This window comes from Anopheles marshallii, chromosome 3 (assembly GCF_943734725.1).
Source record: "Anopheles marshallii chromosome 3, idAnoMarsDA_429_01, whole genome shotgun sequence".
NCBI classification, from domain to species: Eukaryota; Metazoa; Arthropoda; class Insecta; order Diptera; family Culicidae; genus Anopheles; species Anopheles marshallii.
Genome location: NC_071327.1, coordinates 22,652,086 through 22,673,224, shown reverse-complemented (window position 1 = coordinate 22,673,224; position 21,139 = coordinate 22,652,086). Strand labels below are relative to the sequence as shown.

General features: G+C 46.7%; 1 protein-coding gene across 1 annotated transcript in view; it reads right to left on the bottom strand.

The window, feature by feature from the left end:
- Positions 1–21,139, bottom strand: part of LOC128715760 (cadherin-related tumor suppressor) — a 42,439-nt gene that overhangs the window by 9,815 nt on the left and 11,485 nt on the right. Inside the window, exons 2-7 of the mRNA XM_053810673.1 lie at positions 17,268–17,576; positions 11,396–11,629; positions 11,098–11,299; positions 6,990–7,177; positions 6,486–6,908; positions 4,454–4,967 (exon numbers count right to left, since the gene is read on the bottom strand). Of these exons, the coding sequence (XP_053666648.1) occupies positions 4,454–4,967; positions 6,486–6,908; positions 6,990–7,177; positions 11,098–11,299; positions 11,396–11,629; positions 17,268–17,576 (1,870 nt within the window). The remainder of the gene's footprint in view (positions 1–4,453; positions 4,968–6,485; positions 6,909–6,989; positions 7,178–11,097; positions 11,300–11,395; positions 11,630–17,267; positions 17,577–21,139) is intronic.

Here is a 21,139-nt window from a genome sequence, read left to right as displayed (position 1 = left end):
TAGAATAATTGGTATCTGTCAAAAAACATTGTAAACAGCACACTCTTAACTACTTCTACTCAAAATTTCATGCGGAAATACCCAATCGTTTTATTAATAGGCAATTTGATGTGGGACACCCTTTGGCAACTTTGCTGCTCACAACCAACAAAAGAATTGTCATAGGGATGGGTTGCGCAATTCAAATTGGATTCTCAAATATGAAATAGTTATGCATCCAGTGGATCCAATACTATCACAAAGACGATCAAATACTGGTTTTGCACGACTCGCGCACGGTGCTAGCTGAAACTAAATTGGTACCGGTCGAATATAGAACGTGAACAGTGGTCCATTTTTCGCCCCCAGCAGCGATAAGCGGAATCGTAGCATTTTCACACATTGCCTGCATTGGCAGCAGCACTAGTTAGCTGTGCCATCATCCATCGCACCGCGGAGCGGGGAGGGCCATCTTTTGCCAATTTTCCAGGACTTTTGCTGCACGCTCCAAACAAGGCACGCAAACATACACGAATGCGTGCGGCAAAAAAGGGAAGTGATAAAACGGTTCCGGCGATCTGGCCAACTCTTGGGGCGGATGGGCATTGGGCAAAAGGGGCCGTACACCGTACCTGAAGCGATCCTATTGCGCACCGGTGCAAGAAAACCGATGAAAATTCCAAACTCGCCACGATTGTGCCGGTGGTTAATCGGTGTGCTTTTGAGCGAAGAGGATAGATGTGTGTGTGTGTTTGTGGTGGAATTTTATTATTTTTGTTCCACGCAGAAAGATTCAGATGGCGGTGGTGGTTCAGATCAGATTTATTTATTGATCCGCACAGGCGCGCGCTCGCGGGTGCATCCTCCAGCATGTGCTGCAATGTTTCGCATTTATGGCACAATAATTGCGCCATTGCGACTGCCACCGGGCGCTCGTTAGCCCGACGACATAAGGGCTGAGAATTGTTCCGGTTGCTGTGTGTGTGTGTGTGTGTGTGTGTGTTTTGCTTCTATTCCTACCATTGGCCGTGGCCATTCCGCATCCATTGCTCCCATTGTTGACCATTGGCAGGCGCACAAGACGCACCTTTTGCGGGATGTAATTGTTTCGCCTGCATGACCAACACGGAATATGGGGGGTTGGGGGAGGTTTTGTAAACCTTTGAAAATAGCAAAACGATCCTGTAAACGAACGACACACACACACCAAATGTGATAGGCAAAATCGAACACAGTGTGATGCTTTTGGGTTATTCGCCCTGTGATGATTCAAGCGCTGTGCAGTCCTCCATGAATAAATAGACGCAACGGAACGCGTGTAAAAAAAAACGACTTGCGCTGGTTTAAATTACCCGGTTTTTATGGCTTTGTTGCACATAAAATTAATGAAACATATTTAAACTAAACCAAAACAATAAGAAACGCACAGATGATGGAGCCATGTAAACTAAGGGCAATGTCTTCAAACACAGGCGCACTGCTAGCTTGGCGGCGGGGCAGATTATCTACAGCCTCTCTTTTTTCATTCGCACCCCGTACAAATTGCGGGGCCCGAATCAGCGTTCAGCTCGGCCTGAGAGAGTGCTACTTAGTGTCGTGTTGTTCGCTTCACGGCGACCGAGTGCCGGGGGAGTGCTTCGCACAAAGTCCGCGGCTAGAGGAACACATTCTGTCGCCGCTCAGGGATGGGGAAAGATGGCGTCTAGTCGCGCGAAAGGGACGAGCGATTTAAATAACAAAGCAGGAGGAAAAAAGAGCGAGACAGCGAACAGCACTCGGGGAGAAATCCAACAGCCTTTCGAATGAACGCGCCATCGCGCTCGGGGCAGCGTGTTTGGTGCTGTGTGGTATTACGATACCGCTGCGAAGAAGCAACCCGAGAAGAATGAATAGCTGATATCATTTTTTACAAATTTTAAGCCTTATGCAGATGAAGTATTTATAGCCCGGGGTAATAAAATGTTTCCAGTTATATACATATAACCCGTGCGCCGTCTGTGACATAGCTGAGGGTTTCTCGCCTGCTCGGGCGTTGAAATTCCCGGCACACTGGGTGCGTGTGTTCGTGCCACCGTATCCAAAAAAAAAAGGAAAACAACCTCCGGGACCCCATGGACGGGGGGCACGGGGAGTGTAAGAAAAACAAGTGCTTGCGCAGACCCACATTTTCCTCCCCCCCTTCCCTCCCGCACCCCTCTCTCTCTCTTGCACTGCCCAAAAACCGTGGGGACACTCACACAACCAGGCATATACACAGGCCTCCAAATTAGCCAATGGGGATGCGTTCGTGCTGAAATGGTCTCCCCATCACGATCACTGGCCTTTTTTTTGCGTACACGCCGTGGAGCAATGAGAATGCGCGGTAGACACCCTTTTGTACACACAGATCCTTACCCTGCGGTTTTATTTTTTTTGTGTGTGTGTGTTGGTTCCTTCCTCCCCGGTGCTTTCCACTCGTTAGTTTTAAGCGTTCCACTCGAAACTGTCAAAATGCCGTCGCAAACCGACAGCATGGTTCATCGATGGTACCGTAGCGTCGCACCGAGTGCCGAGGGTGGGGGAAAAATTAAATCGTATGTTTGGAATTATGCTGCCAGCCGGCGCACGATTGTTTCAATTGCTGCAGATCAATGCAGCAACGGAGCCGATCATCGATATTATTGCACATCCGAGTTTTTTTTTTTGTTGCATGGGAAACTGCAAACCGAACCCGCGCTGCACAGTTGGCTGCCGCTAGCCATCGCTCTCGATCGGGTTTGGGCCTTAATGCGTTGGGAGTGAAGCGGGTGGTGGGATGGCGGGGGGATGGGAACGAATTATAGGAAATTGAGTGAATATTTATTGAGGTAGTTTATCAGCCGCGGGGTGTCTCTTGACGTCACGATCTCACGAAGAATCAATACAGTTCGCGCTGCGCCCCTGCTTAGTTCATTTGGTTTTGTTTGCGGTAATCTGTACTTTTCGCAAGGAAAGTTCGTGAAGTAGCTTCGCGATGCCGTGAGTCCTGTTACGACCTCTGTATCTGTGCTACTTATCTTATGGAATTTGTAATATGTTGCGTTCGCCCCGTTCCGGGCAGTGGTAGTAACTTGCCGCGCACTAGTCGTTGGGTGAAGTTGAAATCAACCTGGAATTGTCTATTCATTGACCGGTCCACGAGTAGCCTGAACAATTGTTACTTTTGTCCTGTACTGTAAAACTGTGAGACCAATCCGGACACTGATCAGACGGGCGTGGATCTTAGTATAGTATAGATCGCATTTAAATGAACATCATTATCGCCAAAGCGTTCCTCCGAGCGCAGGGTGGCCACAATATTTGACAAGTCCTTATTGATCTCTTCACATTTGGAATTCTCTGACTTTTAAATAATAAAGCAAACAGAATTTCGCTTACGTATAACAACGCTAACATAATTGGAGTATCTTCAGCAGAAAGTGAAGATAGCTTTTGAAATTGTGTAAAAGGAAATGGAATGAATTGTGAGTTAAATGGAAGTATTTATAATATTATTTCCAACAAAAGGTTTCAATACAAGGTAGTATATATTCCGTATAACAGCATGAAGCAAATATACTTATAATCTGTTATAATCTGGAGATGGTTGGAGAAACCCTTTGTAACTCCTCTGCCATTCTGTACCGTTCTTCTGCCACCAACTCTTTCGCCAAATGGTGGTGGCAGAGCGATTGAACGGCCATGTTTTGCGAGGTCACGAGTTTGGGTTATTGCTGCCGTAATGTCGAATAATGGATTCGTTTATTGAAAATCTATTATTTGCGATCATTCGGGTGATAGTCGCGCGTTTACAGACTACAGACATTGCCGGTGCGGTGCCGTCGCTCGTCGAGCCTCGTAACGAGACACGCCAGAAGATAAATCGGTGGTTCCGTTGCTTACGGGCGTGCGGAAAATCGCAGGTTGCCTGCTGTTTTGTGAAGGATTTTTCTTTGTTTCGTAGTACAGACTTCAACTATGACCCCCGGCGATGGGGATCCGCACATCCAAGCAACAAAACCAAACCGCACCGACGAATGCGCGCAATCGCGCTTATTTTAGACGAAGTTTTCCCGTATCCGGCATTGTAAATCAAATATTCGAATCTTTCGCAAGTCTCATGCGGCGTGCGAGAGCGGCCGTGCCGGGGTATGATTGTGGCGGCGAAAGGGGGGGGAAGATACATTTTTGAGACCCCATCCCACTCCCAGCGGAGAAAAATACTTAGTTGCGGTGTACGGTCGTTGCTGGTTTGAATCGCTTACGAAACACAAAATATTAATGCCAATGTTGTTTCTGCTTACGACATGTTCAGCAAAGACCCTCTGACGAGAAAGTCAGAGAACCGTAAGCGGGTCAAAAAGACGTTTCACATGTTGAGGGATGATTGTAATTCTGAACCCTGCCTAGAATGCCTTGCTATGTTTGATTGTTTGCGAAAGCAAAACCAAACTTATAATTTATGCCCACAACTTACCCGTGTCCATTGCGACGAGCGTCAGTATGTACTCTTCCTGCATTTCACGATCCAGCGCCCGAAGTAATGATATTTCACCGGTCGACGCGTTGATCTTGAAGAAGTCGGTATCGCCTTCCTTGAGAAAGTAGCGTACCTGGGAGTTAAATGGCGGTGTGTCCGCATCGTACGCCCGCACAGTGATAACGTAGCCATTGTTCGGCGGGATGACATTCTCCATGACGTAGGCGAGGTACGGGGAATCGAGAAAGGTCGGCGGATTGTCGTTGATGTCCGTGATCGTGATCGATAAGCGGGCGGTATCGAAACGCACCTCGCTGTTTTCCGCGTCGCCGGCACAGTCCTCCGCCCGCACCGTAATGGCGTAGAGCGATTTGCGCTCGAAGTTGAGATTTTTCGCCACCCGTACCACACCGCTGTCTTCGCTAATGGTAAAGTCCCGGTTGTCATCGCCGGCCGCTATCGAGAAGCGCACGCGTCCATTAGCGCCTTCGTCGATATCGGTTGCGGATACCTGCACATGGTAAGTTGTATGCAAAGGGAGAGGGTAGGAAGGGGGTGGGAGAGAAAGACAAAGAAAGGAAAAAAGAAGAAATTAAAATCAAGTAAATGTAAAAGCGTTCCTCATGCAGCGAGATCGAACCGCGTTCTAGTGTAGACATATTAAGGACGTTCATTAGTGGAGTTGTTCTTTTGCACGCGGTATGCCGACTGTGGCAAAGTTTGAAAATCAAAGGCGCTGTAAACATTATAATTCATTTATAATTTATTCATAGAAGATAAAGGCAAAAAAATGGTTTAAAAGTGGGACGAATAGTGACATCGTATGTGTAAGTAGTCGGGGTCACTATAGGGACTTCGACCGAAATCTTGACAGTTCGTGGACAAGAAAGGAAATTTGTATATGTTACTTTAGCAACTGTAAATAATTTTTATAGGAAATTGTTGACTTTTATTTTTACAAATAGAAACATCAGTTGTACATTCGATTCTACAGAATTCTAGAGATCCGGAGAATTCTTGAGGATTCTTCAGAATTCTTAAGCATTCTCAAGAATTCTTCAGTACAGAACTCTTGAAAATTCATTAGAACTCTTGAAAGTTTTTGAAAATTCTTCACAATTTAGATGGTTCTTCAGAATTCTATAAAATTCTTCGGAATTCAAACAAAGTATTATTATTTCCTTAACACACGATTGTATAAGGAACCATGCGCCTTTGCAAACCAGTAGATGTCAAAATATTAAGCCCACTTTATTTTAACGAAAGTCTCACAGCAAACAGGCGGTAAGATTATTAATTCGGTGCAATTTGTGATAATTTACTTTCGCATAGATATTTGCCTTCCGGCCCCCAACCAGCGCTGTTTTGAGTGCATCTCGATCGTAAAGGTTTGTGTTGATATTTTCCTCTGCTTGCATATTACGTGTATGTGTGCCGCCCAGTGTGCATAAAGGTGCAGCCGAAGGGGGTGCCAAGGGGGGAGGGCCAAGGCAAACCCTCGCTTCAGCATCGCGCCCGCGCCAGGCGATGCGATCGTCTTTAACATATGCGACCGCGAAGTCACGGTCGCGATGCACTAAATGGAAAGACTTGAACGGCCGAACAGCGACGACGACGACGACGACGACGTTCAGGATAAGATTTGCCGGCGCGGCGGTGTACGAAAGAAAAATGATGTTATTAATAAAGCATTTCGTGACGCTTTCAAATAAACAGCAAAAACGTTTTAAGCTCAGGCAACAGTTTTGATGCAAACCTGGCGAAGAGCGTTGTGGGAGTAAGCGAGGTCGCGGAAGAAAAGGAACGATTGCCGCAAAGTGCAGCTACCTTGCATCATCTGGCGGAGGAGTCATTCATTCGTGTGCAGGGTCGGTATGTATTTAAGTGTGGCGAGTAATGATTTGGGATCAACATTTTTTGTACTCAGCTTCCAATGGAGTAGCTTGAAGCTTTGAGAAAACTCCCCCAACTTCTGGTGTCTAGAGGGATCGAACTGAACTGTTCGGTGGAACTGATAGGACTAGCTTACCTGTAGAACACTAGCCCCTATGCTAGCATTTTCCGCAATCGCCGCACTGTACTGCTTTGGATCGAAGATGGGACTGTTATCATTCTCGTCCAGCACGTTGATGAGAATTCGCGACTGTGTCGTTTTCGGCGGTTCGCCCCGATCCTTGGCAACGACGTTCAGCTCGTAACTGGACTTGGTTTCGCGGTCTAGCTGAGCGGACACGCGCAGCAAACCGTCCGCCTGCCCAATCGTGAACGGGCCGGTTGCCGAACCCGGACTCTCGAGCTGGTACTCCACGTAACCGTTGCGTCCTTCGTCCCGATCGATAGCCTTGACCGCCATGATCACCGTATTGAGCGGGATGTTTTCGGCCACGCTCGTTTCGTTCGGTGTGACAAACTCCGGCGCTAGATCATTGATATCCTTCAGCACGATTGTAACCTGTAAAGATGCAACATGGAGACGAAACGGATGATAACTTCGGTTCGAATTTGTTGTGTGATCAAGTTGGGCAAAGCTTACCTGCACGGTGGAGGAAAGCCGTTTCTCCGGTTCCATGGCGCAATCCCTTGCCGTCACCACTAGGCTGTAGGAGCTTTTCGATTCCCGATCGAGTGATCGCCGCGTACGGATGGTGCCGTTGCCCATGATTTGAAAGTCCTCATTATCATCGCCGGCCGTTATCGAGTATTCAATACGCCCGTTGGATCCTGGAAAGACAATGTTGAAGCAGAAAAAAAAATCGCAAAATGAACCATAAACAGCTAAACAATATTTATTAGCATTAAGGCAACGAAATGTTGCCATTCCAGTTCAGCACAGATCGGTGTCTCTCTGAACGTCATAAACAAACAACAAACGACCGGTAAGCAGTATCGAGTCTGCATCGTGTTTAAAATGGCGATCGGGGGGCGATTGTGTGAATAATGGTCCTGTCGTGCGCACAACCATTGAGCCATTACAGACTGTATCAAGTGTACAATAAACACATGAAACTAATGTACGATCAGGTGCTGGGAACCGATAGAGGAAACACTGCAACAACGGAAACGTTTCATTACGATTGCATCGACGAACCTATATTTACCGGTGGGGTTCGTCGCTTATTACCGTCGCATAGAAGTCTCTCGTTTACACCCCTGTTTGTCCTTGGCATACCGGGGTCCCGTAATCGCTAGCTGCCAAATTAAATATGATCTCAGTACGGAAGGATCAATTCGTGTGTCTTACGCTCTCGGGCGGGATAAGATGACGCTATAGCTTCAAAATATACGCAGCGGATCCGCCGCAATTCTCATGCTGGTCTTCGATTCATAATCAAAAAAACATCGTCTGGCCAATCCCGCAAAACCTTGGGATATGTTGCAGTTGCGCAAAAGCAAAAGCGCAAGCGAAAAACAGGGTGAGTTTAATGTGGCAACAACCACAAGAAAAAAATCCGGTGTTTATTAATTTGCATAAAGCAGCAAACGAGCGAACGCCCGCTCGCGCAGTAGCAGTTGAGACGCGACGTGTCTTCATTGATTGTGTGATCCGTGTAAAGCGCTGCTGCCGCTGTCGGAAGAATTCGGCACCAGGGGGGCATACGATGTCAATGAACCTGTGTGGCGCTGCGCCCATTTGAATTGTGGTGCAAAACCGGCGGAAAACGTGGCGGAAAACAACCAACAAACCCCCGGGTTCGGTTAGAACGCGTTTGGGATGGATTATTCAGCAGTAAAGTCCCCACGCGATTTTGGGCCGTACCCCAACCCCAATTGGGTTGGGATCGTTCAATTAACATTATTATAAAATAGCATCACAAAAAAAAGGGTAAAGGATGTTTGACTCGCGCATGTATGCCTCGAATATGCAGCCCCCTGCCACTAGCCCCCGGCTTTACACACGAATGCATTTGTTTAGTTTTGGCGTGTGACTTTTGCGAGCGAAGTTGTTGGCGAAGAATGGGAAAAAAGACAAAACCAACCGAAACGGTTTGCGACAAATGAAGGTGATGGTGGTGATCGAGCTGATTTGATCATTCATCCAGCGCTCGCGGTGGGTAGGGGAGTAGGATCGCGTCACCACGGTTGTGTGCTGCGCGAACGCCATCGGATTGGAGTGACAAGATACAATTGTTTCGATCGATGTTCGACAAAATTATTTGCTGCTTTGCGTTGCCGTATCGTCTCGGCCGCCAAGGAGACAAGTGGACGGCAACCGACCGTTGGACGGATGGTTGGTGAAGGGGTGACCGGGACGAGCAGCCGGACAGGAAAGACCGGATCCCGCTTGCTTGTCAGTTGACGGTGGAACCATCGCGTACTTCCTACACCACCTACACGAAACTCTTTCCTCCCCGACCTGTTGCCTTCCACCGTGGTTAATCGTGCGCCTGTTTTTTTTGTGTCTTCTCGAACCGCAGTGAAGGTGTGTCAAAAATCTTCAAAAATGTTACCAGATGTTATCGCCCACCGCTTAATCCACCCCTTCACGATCGAATGGGCAAAAAGGCAAACCTTCAAGAAGACTGTTTCACTGCAGCGTGGCGGGCAGCGCGGTTTGATTAATAACTTTTCCAAACGTGTTGTCCGGAGCCCGAACGCGGCCCTATTCTTCCCCGGTGGTGGGTCGTCACCGCCACAACTCCGAGCCAGCGCCCTCCGACTCATTGGGCATTTGGCGCGGTGTTAAGCAAATAATGTGAGTGTGCCCGCTGAAGGTTTTTGGGGGCTGCAGGAATTTGGCGTAAACTAGTGCCAAGAAGTGTGGGGCGAAATGTGGAAAATAAAGTCATCTTACGCAACGATATTCAAATCGTTCTCAGGTTCTCGGTGGAGAAGAACGATTTTTACCGCAAGCGTGCGAGCATGTGACAATCTGAATTGGAGACTCCGAGGGTGCGGTTTTGTGTCGACCGTGCGCCGTCGCCGATGCGTCGTGGCGGAATGGATATAAAAATGTATACTGTATCGATATCTATAAATTTTGAAGTCAATAAAATATAAACCCGAAACGACCTGTGCCTGCCTACACACATAAGCGTTGCGGATGGGGAGATGTTTTCACAGAACGTCTGTCTGTGTTTCGGTGCGTTAGATGGTTTGCGTTCGCATTCGCATTGATGCCTGCGTGACCGTTCGTTGCCTGTCTTGCTCTTGCTCGCTGGCGTTCGGCACAGGACCCGATTCTTCTCCACCGCGGCACACTCTCACACAAGTGTTTGAGGTGACTTTTTTTTGGAATTAAAATAAAGAGAGGGACAAAAAGTGTAAGAACATCCACCAAATCCGATCGGGAAGCGCCTGTGAGGCTGGAACTGATGGAAGAAATTTGTTTGCCACGGGATTAAAATACACTTTAATGGGAGTCGAGCCGTCCCCGGTTTGCTGTCGTACCATCCCCGATGGGGCAACCACCGCGGAGACATTCTCGGACCGAAGATTATAAACAATTTTATAACTTATCGCACTCGCGCACACTCCACTGCCAATGCCAGCGGGACCGACCGATCGTGGACCGTGGTCATCATAATGCGCGCCTTGCCTGTCGTTGCCACGGGTACCACAAATACACGATGTTTTTCGCTCGTGTGTGTGTGTCGATGATCCCCCCAAAACGGAAGAAAGGGTACGGCATTCTCGCTGGAGATTGCGTCCCTTCCGAATATGCTTGCGAACCAAACCGTACAAGTTAAGGAAATAGTTAAGGTGGCTGTGGAGGAGCAGCATAACAAACGGTATGGTAACAACGGATGGGACGGGGAAGCACTGGGAACCCCCGGGAACCGGTGTGCGTGTGTGTGTGTATGTGGCGGCAGAGAAAGTAGAGAAGACATGTGTAAGAAATGTGAATGTGGAAATTTGTTGTGGTGAAACGTTAGACGAACGAATTCAGCGTCAAAATGGGAGAATCGATGCCGAACGAATCAGATAACAAAAAAAAACAAAACAAAACAAAACAAAAAAAAACTGTACACGTATAACGAAGGAACGACCTAATGAAAATTACTACAACGCAGCACACAGCCACATGCACGCGTGTGTTCGCTTACGAACCAACGCGGCATCGGTATCGGGGGTTGTTTAATATTAAAATCGATTATTTAAATCGCGGTTTACAGTTAATTTTTTGGTTTATTGTACTGACAAATGAAACCGACCGGGGCAAATGGAGAAAGGAATCGAGCAGACACGGCTGAATGTTGGGTGAGGAGTCACAAAACTTTGGGGTTTCGGTCGGAGCTATCTATTGCTCATGTTCAAGCACGATGCTGTTCTGTCATAGCAATCTTCATTTCTACGTTTATAGTACGGGTGCTGGGCCGAGATTCGCTTTCGGAGCGCGGAGATTCACGTATCTTGAGTATCCGCATATGGTGAATATGTGGGAGCAGCTTCGTTTATACTCCAAAGGTAAAAACTCGACTTTTAACCAACATTTTGTAGGGAAATATTGCCAATAATCTAATTATTCTAATCTCCCAAATTCTAATTAGTTTGAATTTTGTACAGTAAATTCTCTGAGCTGTTAAACCTCCCGCTTTCAGACACTGGGTATCTAAGACACTATCTATACAATTGCATTATTCTTGGTTAGTTTAGAATAATTTAATAAGATTAAAGTATTTTTTTAACGTATTTGTACTTACCAGAATCAATATCAGTGGCGCTAACGGTCACAACATCCGAGTTGATCGGGGCATTTTCGAAGATTTCATTGGAGTAGCTCATCGGATCAAAGATTGGAGCGTTGTCATTCAGATCGACCACATTGCAGTAGACGGTCAGCGTGCTGGACAGGCTCGGATACCCATTGTCCTGTGCTTGAACCACCAAAATGTAGTGTTGTACCTGTCGGAGAGCAAAAAAGGTTATAAGAACAATTTGTTTGCGGTTCGGTTTTTGTCCATTAAACACCACACAGCGGTAGTTGCCCCGTTCCCTTACCTCTTCGTAATCGAGCCGAGCCGTCAGTGTGAAGATTCCCGTCTGCGGGTTCAGCGAGAACACGTCGTTCGCCCAGTCGGAGATGACGGTATAGGTGACGGCCGCATTGGTGCCAACATCGGGATCGGTGGCCGCGATCACTCCGACCTGGAACCCGCGCATAGCGTTCTCGGGAATGTCGAACGAATAGGCCGGTTCCGCAAACACCGGTGGATTGTCGTTCGTGTCGGTAACCTATTGGGGGTTGCGAAAGGAAGCGAAGCAAAGAAATGAAATTAACTTACGGGTGTACACACATCATCGGGCGCATTCAATATCGCACACCGCATAACTGTGCGCCGCCAGAGGATTACACAATGCTGTGAAAGTGAAAAAATGGCACCGATTCGAGGTGTTGGCATCTTCAAGGTGTACGTCGTTCTCCTTCGTTTCCCCGGCCAGATCGGTACCAATTATAGGTGCAGAGAATAACCAAATTGCTGTATGATCTACGATACGGTGCCGGATGAGGGGTGTAATTAATACCGCGGGAGGAGATCTTTTTTTTTTGTACTCTACGGTGAAAGGAGCACTATCGAATAATACGATTACGATACGATGCTCGTTAATTGCAAATGACAGAGGTTAATACGTCAGATAACGTCTGAAAGAGTTGTGCATTACTTAAATTACATTAACAAATATTTATCTAGTTTAGGGAGACAAAAAAACAGTGAGAAAAAATGGTTGATATTCCACATTTCTTATGCTAGCGAATAGCCAGCGCTCTTTGAAGTGTGGGACTATACTTTCATCTTTGATGTGCGCGCACCCTAAAAAGACTGATAGACGATTCGATTCCTCTCATCTTTGTGAAATACTCCGATGGTCCGACTTTCGATTTAACCGAACCCCACACCAAATTGCCCTTTCCATATGACCCTGTGCCTGCGATGACAATATAAAGGGTTTCGTTGCGCCTTAATTCGATTTGTTTCATGCGGAAGGTTCGTCGCTTGCGGTATCGCGCGAGTCTAACGTTTCAGTGGTTCGGCTTTCACATTGCGCCCCTTTCGGTGGGGCATTGCCATTCTGGCGTTTGGTTGAATAAAAAAAAACACACACACACTCATACGGGGCACGCACACCACGTTTCAAGCGGTGGAGCGTTCGAGTGGCTGTGCTGTGCCCCTATCTAGCCTGTCAAATCGATGCTTTCTTTTGAAATTGGGATGCTAAGGGTATGTCATTCCTAAAAGAGAAGTGGATCTTGAGTCGACGGCTGTACGGACGATGACAGACGTGTTCTCTCGGGATTCATCGCTTCGCGGGCATGATCGCGTTGATTCAACCGACATGGGTTCTTCTGCGGTTCTTGGGTTCTCTATGCGGGTCTTTGCAACGTTATCCCTGCGTCCGCACGTACAGAAACGACATTTTTCTATGACACACACACACACACGCGATCGCGCTCTAAAGACGCGAACGAAATCCCCATCTCTATTCTCTAACCGAGCGGGATGACACCATTGACTTTGCCACAGAAACCGGATCATGGGAGTGGAACCCCGGGATATAGGATTCGTTGTCCCGTGGTGCACACACACACACACACACTGCTCGACCGATCCCGTCCGAAGGGTCGACAGCACGAAAACGGGGCGCGCAACAAAGCAAAGAAAAAACACTTTTGATCTCCATCTGCTTATTTATGATTATGATTATTTTTATTAAATCATTCCCAGTCGTGATTAAATATAAGTATGTCATTGTTGAGAGTATAGGGAACGGCAAGAAGAGGAAGAAGAAGGCAAAAAAAAGAATAACACACGTAGCAAATGGGGAATGAGAAATGTGGAGAGAGAGAAAAAAAGATATCGTAACCGCCGTCCAAATGCCGAACGGACCCGTGAAGGATAAATGATTCATTTAAGATTTCTTTGTTTAAATTAGATAGAATCGTAGATGAGCTCAGCAAGGCAGACGCATACAAAGCGAGAAAGAGCGAGATGGAGTGCAAGAGGGAGTTTGGTGGACCCAAGGTGTGGTGTAATCGACCTACTCGAAGCTGAACTTAAATTCGATTGATAGACTTCAAGCGTTGACGTTTCGGGCTGTGTGTATCCTCTATCAAGCCGGAGTTTCTCAGCGCTCCCATGCGCGGACAATTTCTCTTTTATCGATTCCGCAGCAGACGCTCCGCAGCATCGCCCAGGTACCACCTTTCGGGGTTTGAACAATCTTTATTTAAATATTCGTTTCATCTGCCAGGGACCGGGGCACACGACTTGTTGGGTCATATTTTTTTTTTTCCTCTTGGAAAATTATGTATTCCATACCTTCTTCTCCTACCCCCACCAAATGGCGATACGCAGAAGGGGAGAATGTCAAAAAAAAGCAACGGAAAAATAAACGGGCATTCGAAGATTGGCCCCCAGTGTCTGCTGAATGATAGGTGTACAGCAGGCCCCCGGATCAGGAATTCTGATGGCAGAAACAAAATGTATAACGCCGAAATAGATACCGCTGGGCCGAGTGATAGGAATAAGCCAGCACACAACAGTTACCCTTAAATAGACAAATATACTCGTTCGTACGAAAGTACGAAACAACAACACACACGCGCATGGCGGTACCGGCCACCTTCTTGACCGGATCGACGAGCCACAGCTGAAAGAAAGGAACACAACCAAGCAGGAATAACACACCTCGTTTCCCAAACTACTACTTCAATGCCTCAATGCCAAAAAAAAAACAACAACACTGCGGCAAGTTTGGTATGAGTATGCTTCGTTTCGCCTCACTACCGTGTCGGGAACATGGGCCTCGACTTATATTGATATGTTTTACCAGATTTCCATTTTGTCTATTCTCTGGTAGGCACGTTTGTCAAACCATGGGAGGCCCGTTTTGTGAGACTGTCCATTAATTTGCCCGTACACGATGGTTTCTGTCCCTTTTCCTATTCTTTCGTGATGGCTACGAAATACGCTGGAATGTTTTCAGCTCCGCAAGCGTTCAGTGTCGAATATACGCTCTGCGTACATGTGACTTGCAGTGATTTTGAGTGAGGTATTCCTTTAACAGAAAACACCAAAATGTCCGAAAAAAGACTATGAAAGTCATTAGTGTAAGAACTGTTATTATCTCAGTATTGTGGAGTGTCAATTAATGTTCGTTATCAAATCCCTTGCCAGTCTTTCACACTTCCCTTGTCAGAACGGAATCTAACAATGGGGTAGATCACGGTCTAAGCCAGTTTTTTTGTATGCGTTTTGACGTTTCCAAGCTTATCCGCTTACAGCTCGCCATACAAATGGCAAGCCAAGTTAAGCCTAGGAACGAAGGATTAGATTGGTTTCTCAATGAAAGTAAATAAGTACCCAAAACCCAAACTCGACAAATGTCACAACAAAGAATTTTGCTAGCTGGTCTGAGCCAGGTTAGGCCATGTTTCCCGTGAGCGAAAAAGGTAAACATTTTTTTTTTAACGAAAAGAACTGAAAAAGGATTATTTTGATAAACAGACTTGTATATTATTTCAAATACTTTGAAATTAAAATCAAATTACTAAACTTAAATCGATTTTTCTCAAATTTTAGTTTCACAAAAATGATCCCTTGTGTCATTCTTTATGTCAAAATGCCATGTCCTTTACGAATCTGTACAAAATGATACAGCCCGGTACCTGGATTATTTGACAGATACAGGCTTAAAGCTTAAGCTTTCTAATTTTTGGGATGATCTACCCCAATGATCGCATCTATTCGCCACAGTTTTAATCTTGATCATATTGTACAAAACGTATTTGCCGCGATGAAATCTCGCTCAAAAACCCTCTGAATCTGCGTTGATCATGGTGTAGCAATGAGTCACACTCCTATGATGCTGTACATGGAGACAACGCAATCGTGGCGGGTTGTTTGACAAAAAAGCACAAACAACCAAACTCCGTTTGTAGCCTTTTGATTATTGCCTCGGAAGCCAAGAGCTGTGTGGAAGCGGTATTCGAGCGGCGTTCAGAACGGCGAGCGAAGAACGGGGATGATTAAGCAGCGGGGTCTGATCGGTTGATGGAATCGATGGAAGGAAAAGCGGGGCACAAAGGTGCGTACGGATCTACAAAATGAACATTTCATATTCACCGGGACAACAGGAACGGCTGCTTCGTGATGTCAATCACACTTTAATAATAAAGGATAACATATATGCAAGTATATAATATGGGGGGAGAGAGAGAGAGAGACAGAGAGGTAATGGTAGTGGTGGCGGGTGCTTGTGAGCAGCGGGATGGAGCGGTAAACCAAAAGGGAAACAATCAAAGAATGAGAAGCGAACCCGGAGGATGAGGTGGAATTCGAGTGACTGTAGTTGATCGGAAAGATAAAGTTCTCGAAAAGAAGGACGGAGGGGGGGGGGGGGGGCTTCGTGGGTTTATGTGCACAATTTTCGGGTAGTTTGAAAACACCTTCAAACACACTTGAAGCGGTTCTAACGCTGTGTGCGTAAATTCTTCGTCTTTTGTGTGTGCAGGCACACAATCGCGCCGAGGCTGGGAGGGAGTTGTCGTCCCATGTTTATGTGATGTAAATGTACCGGCAGATGTATATCAGGTTGAGTTGTCTAATTGTCCATGTTTAATGTCAGAAAGTTCCATTATTTGTCCGTCAGTCACTATATGCAGGTTGGAGTATGATGAGTTGAATGTCCATAATTTCCAATTCTCCAATGAAAATGGTGATGAAACGATCATACATCTGAAGAATTCAGGAAGTTGCAAAACATCTTGGTTATTGCTATGTAGCTTCTGAATCCAGAAGGAGTTCCTGTTGACCGCAAGTACATGGTACGTACAGGAACTTGAGGACGTTGACCATCACTACTTAATTCTGATCTTCTCAGCACTGTTGAATTTGTCTTTAGACAAAAGTGATCGCGATCGTTCTTATCTAAGCGATATTGCTTTGTAAAATCAACAGAACACTTAGCCAGACTTCCACGGGGCAGAACAGAATGACACGGAGTGGGAAAGAGAAAGTAACATGCAGCCTCAAACGGCCCAAGCTCGTTTGTTCTGGCTGGAATGCCTGTGGGCTATAACCTTTGACCGCACACCCCCCCCCCCCCCCCCCCCCCCCCCCCCCCCCCCCCCCTCCGAACTATCTCGCCTCGCCCCGGCTCCGGATGCTTGTGGGGAAATAGACTGCTGAAAGGGACAAGTTGCTTATTGCCGCAACCATTAACTCGCACAATCTGTGTGTGTGATCTGAGACGATCGCGCGCGTGTATGCGGTTCTGCGTGCATCAAGCATTTCCTACGCCGCCCGGAGGCACGATCGTATGAATATGCGCGGCCAAATGGTATGCGTTTTGTGTGTGTGTTTTTTTTATTTTTTGTTCAACGTTGGGCATCGCAGAAAAGATTACTTTTGCGATTAAGTTACATCTTCGCATCAAGTGCATCGCCGCTGGCCAGTTGTGGGGTGTACGGAAGCGGGAAACGGGCAGACGGAACGAGGCCAGGAATCTTTTTAATGTGTTTCGAATAAATACGAACATGCAACGGAGGAGGAGGGGGTGGGTGAGGGGAGGGGGTGGTGGTGGTAAGGGGACTCCCAAAGACCAAAAGCAAAGGCCGGAAAAGCTTTTATGATTTTTCAGTAATCAATCAAACGCAAGCGCGTGAGTCAGGATGGTTTGGACTGGTCTTGGACACATTGCCAAAAATTTGCTGCAGGATGATGGCAGGTTGGCAATAAAGCATTGATTTCGCTGCCATAGAATAAGGACGCGATGCGCATTAGCCGGTACGGGGCGGAACGATGAACAGGGAGGGGAGAATGCTTTGATATGCTGGTGGTGGTTCAAGCACACCAACCACGGCGAAACCTACCTGAATAGTGATCGTAGTTTCGGTGCTCTGAATACCGTCCGTCACACTGACTTTCAACCGGTACGACCCTTCCGTCTCGCGGTCGAGCGTATCACGCAGCTTTAGCAAACCGGTTTCCCGCTCGAGCGCAAACTTGGGTGCGTCGCCTTCCAGCAGCGTGTACTCCAGTTTTCCCAGCGTATCGGGGTCCGTTGCGGTGATGCGCGCCACCGTCTGGCCGACGGCCAAATCTTCCGACACGCTGAATACCAACGGGAGGTTCTGGAACCGCGGCGGGCTGTCGTTCTTGTCCAGCACATTGACGCGTATCTGTTGGCGGAAGAGAGAATAGACGGGCGATCGGTAAATTTAATCACTATTAAAGTGCATACATGCGAAAAGGTGTATATTAAGGCAGGAAGCTATAGAAAAATTGCTGTTTTACGAAGTAGAAAACAAAACATCCCCATTTCGACAAAAAAAAAACAAGCATTAAATCCCTTCACATTTGAGTGCGTTTAGATCATTACCCTCTGGAACCGAAGAAATGTAATTCAATTCATACAGACGCGTATAGCTGGAACTGTCCAAACGTCACCGATTAAAACCGTTTGACGATCCTTTCACCACACAGCCCATCAATTATTTACAATCTATTACATTTCGCATCGTGCCCTGTACGCGTAAGGCTGGTACGTACGGAAAAGGCTTAAGGGTTTCCCCCCGCATCGGAGCAATAACTTTGTAACGCGTTGCCATTTCGATTGGAGGCCCAAGTAGCGACACGTTAGTTTTGGCATTCGCATCTGCAGTGCTTAATTTAGCTGTCGGTTAGCGCAAATAAAATAGCAATATAAATCCGTATGGAATCGAAACGTAAACAAAAATCGAACCAAAGCCAACAGCGCGAAAAGACGATCGAACGAAGAACCAATTTCGGTGGGGAGGGGTTTTGCGTGCGTACACGCTTGAGCCTTGCAAATCCTGGCAATGGGCCCAAAGGTGTCCAAAACCGCTGCAGCTACATAAACTCGAAATGCTGCCGACCCGGTCCGACACTCACAACAATGTCTCCGAAAGGCCATGGTTCCACAAGATAGGGTGCAATAACAGTGGCACCGGCGACATTGCGCGACTGTGTCTTCGCACACTGCAACCTCCGCACCCTCACGCGTTTTAAGCATACTGCATTGGCAAACCTCACCGCATGCTCCGGCTCCGGTGGCACGTTACGGGCCTGACGCTTATTTTACGACCGGCAGAGACCTCTGCGTAAATATGTCTGGTTAAAATTATTCGCTCACTTTGCTGCGGCTTTAAGCGTTTAAGTGTTTGCAGGGGGTTTCTGATGGGGGATGGGGGGGGGGGGGGGGGGGTGGAAGGGGCTGCGTTATAAAAGAGTGCAGTAATAAAAACATTCTTAACCATTACTGTCGTTCAGCAGCTATTTGGCAGCAGTGTTTGAACTCGAACTGTTCTACTAAAATCGAACATTGACGATTTAAAGATGATGCAACGGGTATCGTACCTATGAAATGTGTTTTAACGAACCGTTTTTATGGCATCAGTCTGAAGAAAGTGTAGATATGTTTCGGTTTGGCAATATAGCAATTCAGGAATAATACCCAGTTAGGCAAATATTCGTACTTAGTAAAACCGTTTGTAATTCTGCATGACGCATGCAAATCTCGTAAGGAGAGAGAGAGAAAGAGTGAGAAAAAAATGCAAACCTTTATGATTTGCAAATGAAACTGGGCGGCAAAGCGATACGATTTGCAGTTTGTCTCGTCAAGTATCGTGTGCGAGGCACAATGATAAATCAGCAAATGATCTGAGCCACAGCCAGTGGATGTGATGGATGGATGTGCGGCGAACGTGTTGCAGCGCACCGACCGCGAGCACGGGCGCGGAACAGGGACGCCTATAATATGCTAAAGTGCCACAGGACCAAACGCGCGGCGCAACAATAACTGCAGCAACCAAAAAAAAAAAACAAGGTAAGACGATTGCAGTAGGAAGAAATGGTACGGCCGAGATGACGCCCGAATGGCACATCGGGGTGGCACAGTGGCGAGCGGCGTGTAGGAAGTCCCCTTCGGGTTCAGAAAACGGACGAAGGATAAATGCACCAGTGACGAATGAGGCTGAAATTTAATGTTTGCGTACCGTCATCTTACGCGAGTTTATGTTTGCCCGGGCCCGGGCCCCGGAGGTAACCGTTGGCCGACCGGCTTTACTCTCAACCCAGGTCCGGTTACAACACTTCATCTGCATAGAGCCGCAGTGATCCGAACAGTGGGGAGGCAGGGGGAGGTGGGATGCGCGGTCCTCGAGCCGTTCCGTGAGGTGTCCAGGGCGGAAAACAGTGTGCACAGTTGATCGAGCACACAGCAGAATGGAAGTAATGAGCCGGAGCACCGCGAAACGCAATCGGTGGAAGAAATAAGCCCCGAGAAATTTGTTGCTTTAATGTTTTGTTTCTAAAGCTGCTAAAATATCGCAACAATTACACATTTTTAAGGACAATTAACTTTGTCTCCCTCTCTCTCTCTCTTTCCCTCTCCTTTCTCTCCCTCACACGCACTCACACTTGTAAGCTTTTTCTCTTCCTGTTTCAATGCATGTATTATACATGCAGAATGTTGCTTAAAAGTTTGAAAATTGCTTCGTTTTAGATACCCGACAAGATAATTCATTGCTACTGTATTTGCCTGCAGAATAGTTGGGACCGTTTCCAAAGTGAAGCTCGTAGTTTTCCTCAATAACTTGGACAACATTTCAACATTAATAACCTCACGAAAGTAGGCAAACTCCATATTACAACCAAATATTGTTGCGATCCTTTCATTACTTTCGTTCAAATCGCCGACGGTTGCAAACATTCAAGGAAAATCTCGATGAAGTAAGCGATCTTTCATTCTAATGTATTATACAGTTGTCATATTTCCGCATATCATGATATATGTCACTAACTATGACATGAGATGTCCTACTATTGGTACATCTCTTTCCGCTTATTCAAGTATTCAATGTCTTCTTGTTATATAATACCACACAATTAGAAGTTGTTTAATAGTATTTTGACGACATCGATGGAGATTTTAACGAAAGGAAAGTAGGAAATGAAGCAAAATATTTGTCTAACGTTGAATGATCATAAAGAGACATTTGTTCCTGATGAAGAACTCGTAAGCTAACTTCTCACAAACACCTCTGAGGTAGAGTACCTGAGTTTTAGGAGCATTCAAAAGAGCACTAACACAACAAACACTTACTCCACCAAGATAGTAAACCCTCACAGTTTTGCCGAGGGCAGGAAGTATTGTTTAAAAAAAAAAGAAAGATTGCAAGTCCCTTCTTTTAAAATGCGTGATTCTCCTCAGGACTTTTTGGAAACCCTTTTTTTTACCACGGCAAGCAAGCGTTCAATGGACAAAGAGCTGCAGAACACAGAGAAGCGTCGACGGACGACGGTTAACAATTAAACATGGCAAACCAATGGGATCGTTCCGAAAAGCCCCTCGTCATGGTGTCGCCGTAACACGCACGTAATGAAGCAGCAAATATCCTGCGGCCGAATTGGTTGGTGGCTCTAACCCCTTTCGACCGCGAAGCGTTTCGACCATTGTTTTATGAGGCAGAACCCTTTTTTCGCACGGAAGGCTATAGAATTAATAATGGCAGGGCCGGAATACAGCACAAGATATGAATCTGTGCGAATGTGCTGCGAAGTACGGTGGAGTGTGTACGTGCGAGGACGCTCTGTTCTAGGAAGGTTTCGAGCAGTAAGGCAATAGTGGCGTAACCGGGCAGACGGTTTAAGCGACCAAGAAATTGTCAAAAAGCGCTACGGGTAACGTTTCCAACCTGAATTCGTCAGCTTCAGCTCGCTA